This window comes from Brachyistius frenatus, unplaced genomic scaffold (assembly GCF_029030835.1).
Source record: "Brachyistius frenatus isolate BFR_SWC_R1_liver_20210118 unplaced genomic scaffold, ASM2903083v1 Contig_345, whole genome shotgun sequence".
Classification (NCBI taxonomy): domain Eukaryota; kingdom Metazoa; phylum Chordata; class Actinopteri; family Embiotocidae; genus Brachyistius; species Brachyistius frenatus.
Window position 1 is genome coordinate 273,777 of NW_027210944.1, and position 10,372 is coordinate 284,148.

General features: G+C 38.3%; 1 protein-coding gene across 1 annotated transcript; it reads left to right on the top strand.

The window, feature by feature from the left end:
* Window positions 1–7,069: 7,069 nt before the first annotated feature.
* LOC138636015 (mucin-2-like) lies at window positions 7,070–9,877 on the top strand. Its single transcript, XM_069723793.1, has 2 exons — window positions 7,070–9,399; window positions 9,622–9,877. The coding sequence occupies exon 1, from the start codon at window positions 7,131–7,133 to the stop codon at window positions 9,381–9,383; it is 2,253 nt and encodes a 750-aa protein (XP_069579894.1). The 5' UTR covers window positions 7,070–7,130; the 3' UTR covers window positions 9,384–9,399; window positions 9,622–9,877.
* The last annotated feature ends 495 nt before the right edge of the window (window positions 9,878–10,372 follow it).

The following is a 10,372-nucleotide window of genomic DNA, read 5'->3' on the forward strand; positions in this document are numbered from 1 at the left end:
TGAACTAGGATATAAGAAATTTATCAATAATTATTACTACTATTACGATGGATAGATAGATAGATAGATAGATAGATAGATAGATAGATAGATAGATAGATAGATAGATAGATAGATAGATAGATAGATTTTAAAAAAAACATTTCCATATTTTGCAATTACAAGGCCATCTTGCATGGAGGACAAAATGATAAACTAAAAGACACCCTCCGCTCATGAATAACTGATAGTGTGCTATTGTTAGTCCTGGCAACACCATTGAGGTGAAGCAAATTGAAACTCCCTAGTTCCTGTGTCAAAACAGGAACTGGGAACTTTCTGCATTTTCCAAGTTTCAATTTGCTTCGCCTCAATGGTGTTGCCAGGACCAGCAATGGCACACTATCATGAAGATTAGTCACAGGGTTATCTAGCACATTGGTACTCAAGTGTACCAACCGAAGAAAAATATGTGGCTGCTCTTGTTTGACAGTTCAATCACTTGGTGGTACTTGGCAGGGAAGTAAAGTCTATTATGAGACAATGAGTCATAAGTCGGGTGATCAAGTCAGCGTAAAAAAAAAAGAATATGCATGGTTTTTGTATTTATGACAAAATACTGGCCAGTATTGTGCATTGATTTTCGTAGTTTAACATCCATTTGCAGAAACCTAAAACTTGCTTATTATGTTGTTGTTATAACATGCTCACAATGTCTGCCCGTTTTTGTTTTCTTATGTTGTAACTACATTGTAATGCAACTGTAGGTTGGAAGGTGACTGAGATCTGCAGTGACTGAATGTGAATGTGTGTGTGTGTGTGTGTGTGTGTGTGTGTGTGTGTGTGTGTGTGTGTGTGTGTGTGTGTGTGTGTGTGTGTGTGTGTGTGTGTGTGTGTGTGTGTGTGTGTGAGAGAGAAAGAAAGACAACTAAGCGGCTGTGACGAACTTCCTAGACCAGATTCTTACAGACCACTATTTAGATGTTGGTGCTCGTGATATTGATGCCTTATCAGTGAAGTTCTGTCCCGCTGTGTTTTAGTGGGAATGACATTCATAATATATTCAATAGTCTTCAGTATTGATTGATTGTCTAAACAAAGCATGAACGATTCCACATTTTCTCAGCAGTTTCCTGAAAATTTGTCCCTTTTTGTTGTTGTTGTTGCAGCGGACTTGCAGTGATCAGACATTTCCACAGGCACGGCCATTTTTAGGCATAGGTGAGGTAGGTGGACTCTGACTCTCAAACAATGCTTTACATTGGAACAACAAAACAACAACACTGTTCCCTCTGCAATAAACAACTCTGAGGGACACTTGATCACTATCTTATAACCCAATTTTGTTGCATACCAGTGGTTAATTTGCTCACATGTAAATAACCAGGTTATTTATGTTCCATGCAAAACATCACAAAATGATCCACACCAGGATAAGACTCAAAACCAAATCAGGGATTATGTGGATGGGTCCTCATGTATCAACTGGCTCAACAGCGGGAAACTTGTATGTAACAATAAGGATGTAAATGAAAGAAAAATGAGGATGTCCACATGGACTCCAGGCTTTTTTTTTCTTATTGAAGTTACAGCTGAGCAATAATGTGAGAGAAGCGTGCAATTGTCAGTAAGCATGAAGGTGATAGGGCTTTTAAGTTTAGTGTAGGTAGTTTATTATACACACTACACATACTATAATAACAGTAAAGGCTGTAAAATGGATTGAAACTGAAAGACTGATTTCTCTAAATATGCTGATTATCTGGAGACAAATTTAGAATAATTCAAAATGAATGAATAAATCCAGCATTATAGTGTCCCAAAGAAAAAAAACAACTATCTTCAGTAGTAAGTCATAGAGAAGTCATGTAGAAAAAAAAGACGTATGTCTGTACAGTGCAGACGAACGCTGTCTACAATGTCCACACTATGTCAATTTTTCAAATTGCGCAAGTGTGGCCCACACAGACAAAAGGCATAGACGTAAGTAAGCAAAACAAATTGAACATGCTGCTGTAGGTATCAGGGACTGCAAAGAATAAAGGGAACATTCCTTGAATTTGTTTCTCTTTGTCTTTGCACTGTTGTCAGATACGCTCGATGCTCATGGATAGTCGTCACTTGCAACCGTGAAGTGAGAATTATTTCTAAGCCTGCTGGCAGGTGAGTCAAGATGTGCAGCAATAATTGTTCCATGGTATGATCTGCAGTGACTGAATGTGCCAAATGTCCAATTAAATACATACCAGAAATACCTTTGGCATCAAAGTAGAACTATTAAAGGTCCATGCTCAGTGTTGCATACCTCAAACCCAGTCATAAACTCTGATCTACATTGACATCCACATTAAGAATACCAACTGATACTTTCAGTTGTCCATACTTTCTCTTAAAATCCTGCACTGCCACAAGGATTTAGGTCCGTGCAATGGTTTGAAAATCTTGTTCTGAATCATTGTTCGAGTCCTCATTAAGATTAAGACAAGATAATAAACACATCAAATTTGAGGTCTAATTACAACTCTCAGTTCTTTTAAAGCTTTTGAAGCTACCTCAAAATGAATAAAATGCAGGTCTATATTTATACAGTGCAGGTTCATTTTAATACACTATTTCTAATTTGTACTTTTTAGTCACCACTTTAATGTTTTAGTCTATTTAGTACACTTTAACATGTCAAATTTCATTGTAAAATCCCATTAGTGTGTATTTTTTTAAACAGTTCCTGGTGCTTATTGAACATCTTGTCTTCTTCATGAAGTACTTTGAATTGGTTTCTTGTTGAGCGTTGAGTTGTTATTGGAAAAAAAAAGCACATTTTATTCTCAATGAAACCGTCCTTGGTAAACAAATTAAAATAGATTATGTTCAGGAATGAAATCAATTTTTGTTGTTTACTCAACACAAAACAATTCCTGTATGAAATGTCTGTAGCCGTCACTGAATAAAGACAGGGATTTGCTTGATGAGTGTGTCATAGCAGGGTTAACTGAATTAAAGGGGATTTTTGTGCTGCATCATGACTTCATATGTCATAATGAATGTGTACAGAATGGATCAGATTTAGATTTAGACTTGGACTTTATTAATCCCACAGTGGGGAAATTCAGTAAATTATATTTATAGTATTTAATATTATAGCTGAACAGGATCTTTCTACTGACTGTTATCCGTGACCATCAGAGCACGTGTCCAGTAGGCTGAACTATTTTCAGCAGGGAAATATTGTAAAAGCTCCTTCAAACAGAACTCTACTTGATATTTTGTCATTATTTTGTCATCGAACAAAGAGCTATATGACAAATAACACATTTGTACCCACCGAAACCTCCTTTCTTCCTAAAGTTGATTTTACTATCACTCAATGCAGGCATGTTTTTTCAATTGATCTATTTTACATGTTCATCATTGCTGTGAGGTGCGCAGGCAGGTATCATTAAAGCAGGAAGAACTGGTTTCAGACAACGACCTAACGTAGCTCTTTTTGGTTTTTGGAAACAAGTTTTGTTTACGCTTAAAAGCGACATAAAGATTGAAACAAGATTTCCTGGCAGTGGTGCTTAAAGGTGAGTGTGATTTTATTTTTCTTATATAATGACTCACATTCTTTAGATTTATCTGTACTTATTTGAACTTCTCAACCTACCCGGTTCACGTCAGTTCAAGAACTTGTGTGTGTGTGTGTGTGTGTGTGTGTGTGTGTGTGTGTGTGTGTGTGTGTGTGTGTGTGTGAGAGAGAAAGAAAGACAACTAAGCGGCTGTGACGAACTTCCTAGACCAGATTCTTACAGACCACTATTTAGATGTTGGTGCTCGTGATATTGATGCCTTATCAGTGAAGTTCTGTCCCGCTGTGTTTTAGTGGGAATGACATTCATAATATATTCAATAGTCTTCAGTATTGATTGATTGTCTAAACAAAGCATGAACGATTCCACATTTTCTCATCAGTTTCCTGAAAATTTGTCCCTTTTTTTTGTTGTTGTTGCAGCGGACTTGCAGTGATCAGACATTTCCACAGGCACGGCCATTTTTAGGCATAGGTGAGGTAGGTGGACTCTGACTCTCAAACAATGCTTTACATTGGAACAGCAAAACAACAACACTGTTCCCTCTGCAATAAACACCTTAAGATGGCAACACAACTCTGAGGGACACTTGATCACTATCTTATAACCTAATTTTGTTGCATACCAGTGGTTAATTTGCTCACATGTAAATAACCAGGTTATTTATGTTCCATGCAAAACATCACAAAATGATCCACACCAGGATAAGACTCAAAACCAAATCAGGGATTATGTGGATGGGTCCTCATGTATCAACTGGCTCAACAGCGGGAAACTTGTATGTAACAATAAGGATGTAAATGAAAGAAAAATGAGGATGTCCACATGGACTCCAGGCTTTTTTTTTCTTATTGAAGTTACAGCTGAGCAATAATGTGAGAGAAGCGTGCAATTGTCAGTAAGCATGAAGGTGATAGGGCTTTTAAGTTTAGTGTAGGTAGTTTATTATACACACTACACATACTATAATAACAGTAAAGGCTGTAAAATGGATTGAAACTGAAAGACTGATTTCTCTAAATATGCTGATTATCTGGAGACAAATTTAGAATAATTCAAAATGAATGAATAAATCCAGAATTATAGTGTCCCAAAGAAAAAAAACAACTACCTTCAGTAGTAAGTCATAGAGAAGTCATGTAGAAAAAAAAGACGTATGTCTGTACAGTGCAGACGAACGCTGTCTACGATGTCCACACTATGTCAATTTTTCAAATTGCGCAAGTGTGGCCCACACAGACAAAAGGCATAGACGTAAGTAAGCAAAACAAATTGAACATGCTGCTGTAGGTATCAGGGACTGCAAAGAATAAAGGGAACATTCCTTGAATTTGTTTCTCTTTGTCTTTGCACTGTTGTCAGATACGCTCGATGCTCATGGATAGTCGTCACTTGCAACCATGAAGTGTGAATTATTTTTAAGCCTGCTGGCAGGTGAGTCAAGATGTGCAGCAATAATTGTTCCATGGTATGACTGTGTGTGTATAATGTATGTATCGCTCATCTGATGTCAGGTGTGTTTATGCTAACAGTATTTGCTGCCTTAGGGACTGGGCAGCTGGCAGTCATTGATTTTACCGTAAATTCTGCATCATAACAAAGACTGCTTGAAGATAACGTGAAGCCATCTGTCTGAATGGTGAAAGCTCAGATTTGAATTCCATTTAAATGTTGTAGGTGGATTGAGACATGCAAAAAAAAAACAACCTCCTGCAACCCCTTGCAGCTGAAGGAATTTAGCATAGAAGAAGGATTAAAAAATGTCAGCAGGACAGTGTGAGAAACTGATGGATAATGCAAAACACCTACAGGAAGTTATGACTTCTAAAGATGGTAATACGAGCTTCTGATACCAAGGGTGTAGTTACTTTTTCCACGGAAGAATATGATCATATATCATAATCTTGTAGGCCATTTTTCCCTGTGGTGGTGTCAGCTATACCACCATTAAATACTTCCATGTCCAAATATGTCCAAAAAGTCAACAATATCCATTGATTCTACTTTTCCAAAAGTACAAAAATACCAGAACCTCACTGATTTTGTCTGTCAAACCCCAAATTCCTACCTCCTAAAGAGGGGAGCATAAAAATAAGTAAAAATTAATTTACCTCTTTTTGGTGAGTAAAAATTTGATAGAATAAGTATGTAAGTCAGAACAAAATGCCAAGAAGATATACTGTATACAGAAATCCAAAATGATTTTCAATTTCAAAATAAATTTCAATTAAATTTTACTTCTTTAGTGTTAAATCACGAGTCCTCTCAAATAACTTTTTATAACACCATACAATATTATAGAGAGAAACCCAACAATTCACTTGAACAAGCACATGGCGAAAATTCCAATTTAACTTTCATTTGAATTGCTGCTATTGCTTATAGAAATGTAAAGCCTGTTGTTTAAGATTAATTGATATGAAATCTTCAACAACAATTCACAGCACAACACCAACACATGGTGGATCAATGACAACACCAATAGAAACAACACCAGCTGTGGTTTTGCCAACACAAATTACAACTGTAACAACACAACCAGAAACTGAAGCTGCATCATCTGTAACAACCAAATCAGTGGCTTCACCAACATCAGAACCATTTACAACCGAACAACCCACAGCTGCACAACAAAGCACTGGACCAACAGCAGTTCTTGGGACAAAATCATCACATAGTTCAGTCTCTATGGCAACAGGATTCACAACACAAACTACAGGATCAGTGGGAACAGTGTCCACAGCAACACCAACACAATCTGTTCCAACCACAGCCAGTGTTCATCCCACAGCCAATATTCATACGTCTACAATGAGCCGTACATCTACACAGATGGCAGCGTCTATTCCAACAACATCCACAGCAACACCAACTCAATCTACAGCATCTACAACAGAAACAACCAAAACAACAACAGATTTAATCACTTCATCAACCTCGAAACCAGCATCAGTAACACCTGTACCACTCACAACTTCAACACAAGGCACTGGATCAACAACAATTCACAGCACAACACCAACACATGGTGGATCAATGACAACACCAATAGAAACAATACCATCTGTGGTTTCGCCAACACAAATTACAACTCTAACAACACAACCAGAAACTGAAGCTGCATCATCTGTAACAACCAAATCAGTGGCTTCACCAACATCAGAACCATTTACAACCGAACAACCCACAGCTGCACAACAAAGCACTGGACCAACAGCAGTTCTTGGGACAAAACCATCACATAGTTCAGTCTCTATGGCAACAGGATTCACAACACAAACTACAGGATCAGTGGGAACAGTGTCCACAGCAACACCAACACAATCTGTTCCAACCACAGCCAGTGTTCATCCCACAGCCAATATGCATACGTCTACAATGAGCCGTACATCTACACAGATGGCAGCGTCTATTCCAACAACATCCACAGCAACACCAACTCAATCTACAGCATCTACAACAGAAACAATCACTTCATCAACCTCTAAAGAAGCATCAGTAACACCTGTACCACTCACAACTTCAACACAAGGCACTGGATCAACAACAATTCAGAGCACAACACCAACACATGGTGGATCAATGACAACACCAATAGAAACAACACCAGCTGTGGTTTCGCCAACACAAATTACAACTGTAACAACACAACCAGAAACTGAAGCTGCATCATCTGTAACAACCAAATCAGTGGCTTCACCAACATCAGAACCATTTACAACCGAACAACCCACAGCTGCACAACAAAGCACTGGACCAACAGCAGTTCTTGGGACAAAATCATCACATAGTTCAGTCTCTATGGCAACAGGATTCACAACACAAACTACAGGATCAGTGGGAACAGTGTCCACAGCAACACCAACACAATCTGTTCCAACCACAGCCAGTGTTCATCCCACAGCCAATATTCAGACGTCTACAATGAGCCGTACATCTACACAGATGGCAGCGTCTATTCCAACAACATCCACAGCAACACCAACTCAATCTACAGCATCTACAACAGAAACAACCAAAACAACAACAGATTTAATCACTTCATCAACCTCTAAACCAGCATCAGTAACACCTGTACCACTCACAACTTCAACACAAGGCACTGGATCAACAACAATTCAGAGCACAACACCAACACATGGTGGATCAATGACAACACCAATAGAAACAACACCAGCTGTGGTTTCGCCAACACAAATTACAACTGTAACAACACAACCAGAAACTGAAGCTGCATCATCTGTAACAACCAAATCAGTGGCTTCACCAACATCAGAACCATTCACAACCGAACAACCCACAGCTGCACAACAAAGCACTGGACCAACAGCAGTTCTTGGGACAAAATCATCACATAGTTCAGTCTCTATGGCAACAGGATTCACAACACAAACTACAGGATCAGTGGGAACAGTGTCCACAGCAACACCAACACAATCTGTTCCAACCACAGCCAGTGTTCATCCCACAGCCAATATCCATACCTCTACAATGAGCCTTACAACAACAACAATCCAAAGGACACCACTGCAAAGTGGATCAATGACGACACAAAATCAAACTACAGCTGATCAAACAACAGTGACAGGAACAACAAAAATTACAACTGCAAGCCTACAATCAGCAACTCCAGGAAAAGGCTCATCACATGTAACAACAGATTCAGTCACTTCAACAACATCTATGACGACTATACCACTTGCAGCTTCTACAAAATGCCCTGGATCAACAAGCATTCAAAGCACAACACCAATACAAAATGGATCAGTGACTACACCAACACAAATGACATTCACAACCCAAACCACAGAATATGTCAAAACAGTATCCACAGTCACAACAACAGAACTCATTTCTCCTACAAGAGATCCACCAACAACATCGGCGAGAACTATAACGTCTTTGGTCACACCACAACAAACATCAACACAAACTACAGTTGTGACCACACTAACAACAACTTCAGAGGAAGTTACAACAAGTGTCTTGGGAACAAATCCTGTAGATGTAATCAAAGAGACATCGCCTCCAACACAAACGACAACAATACAAACTAGCCCATTGATAGCAACAGATCCAAAGATATTAGAGACCACCGGTTTACCTTCTGCAGCACCAGCATCATATGCAACCCCTCCGTCAACATATTTGGCCACACAAACTGAAGCATCCATAACACCTTTTGGAGAGACTACCAAGGAACCAAGAACAACAAATCCAAGCTCATCTGCAATTAGCACCCCTCCACAGAGTTCATCCTCTCTATTCACATCAACATCAAGTGTCACATCGGCTAATCTCAATACAGTCATGAATACACAAACGGATTTACATTCATCAGCTCTTCCCACCACATTTACAAAACTACCAGCTGATACAACAACAGTACAAATTAATACAGATGCGGACATAACTGTATCAACAGATGGGACACTCACCCAAAGTCCAGGGAACGTTGTAAAGGATAAAGTTAACAGCTCTTCAATGCCTACACCAGCAACAGTGACTGTGACTCCAACCATATCCACTGCTGCCCCTGCAACACTGCCGTTTAGCTCTTTACCATCTCCAGGAGTTGGGTCTCAATCCACAGCAACAACAGACTTGAGTTCTCCTTCATCAGTTTCTTCAAATACATCATCACTGAACCCAGCCTTGGCCAACACAACACAGAAGCAGATTGATCCAATTTCTACTCCTTCATCTCGGGGATGCACAGTGTTTTTCAAATATAGCCCCAAGATTGCAGCTGTGAGGCCTCTTGTCTTTAATTATCCAACTGTGATCAAAGACCACGTTCGAAAAGCTTCAAATGCTTCAAACTCGACAAGCTAAGAGCAACACAGAAGAGGTAATCACCAGTGTCCTCAATGGGTAGTTTGATATTTTGGAAAACACATGTATTTCTTGCCTATGCTTTTCATATATTTCACTGTATATGCGAGTTCTGGCTGTGCTTTGTGTTTAAATTTAATGCATCCAAAGACATTTAAAAAGCCTGGACTGACAGGTATTATTTAATTTTGACAAGGTCTCCTCTTTAGTAAATGATTTTTGTTTTTCATTTTCACAGATTCTCACAGTCACTGTCGATTGTTAATTAAAACACTGATGCATCTGAGACATTTTTCAGTGAGAGACTACATACCCTAAACCATTGTGCGCTGAAGAGAAAATTATGTCAAGAATTCTGAAATTCCTTTGAATGAACGAACACACCTAAAAGAAAAAAGAAAAAACCAAAGGGGAAAAAAATGGCTCAACCCTCTGCTTATCTCCATCCCATGTGAATCAAACACTGGATGTCAAGAAATCTGCTAAGTAGGCCAGATACTGTGGTGGTTAGACCAGTTACATCACCATTTCTCTCTCTGAGTGTATTTGTGTTCAACCACATTGTTCTATATAAAGATGTACATATATATATATATAAAACTCAAATGTTTAAACTCAAATGTTTAAACATAATATTCTAAAAAACACATCCTGCTAACAAATATGATACATGATTGAATTTAGAATGTAATTTATCATTTAATGTATTTAATGTTTGTTTTTGGTTACAAAGACTTTTAATCCTCTCGTCAGTTATAATTCATATATTAATTTTCATAATGAATGTGTGATATTTTTTAGGCCTGTGGTGTTTTTTTAAAAATTTTTTTTTATCCTACTTTACAATTTGGAGATACTTTTACTTCTCTGCTTACTCTGTATCTGACATTATGTTCATAGGTCTTACCTCCCAATAGTGGAGGTATGTCATTACTATAACAAATCTTCTGTATGATTTGATGTGTTTTTCAAGTTTTGTGTATTGACTC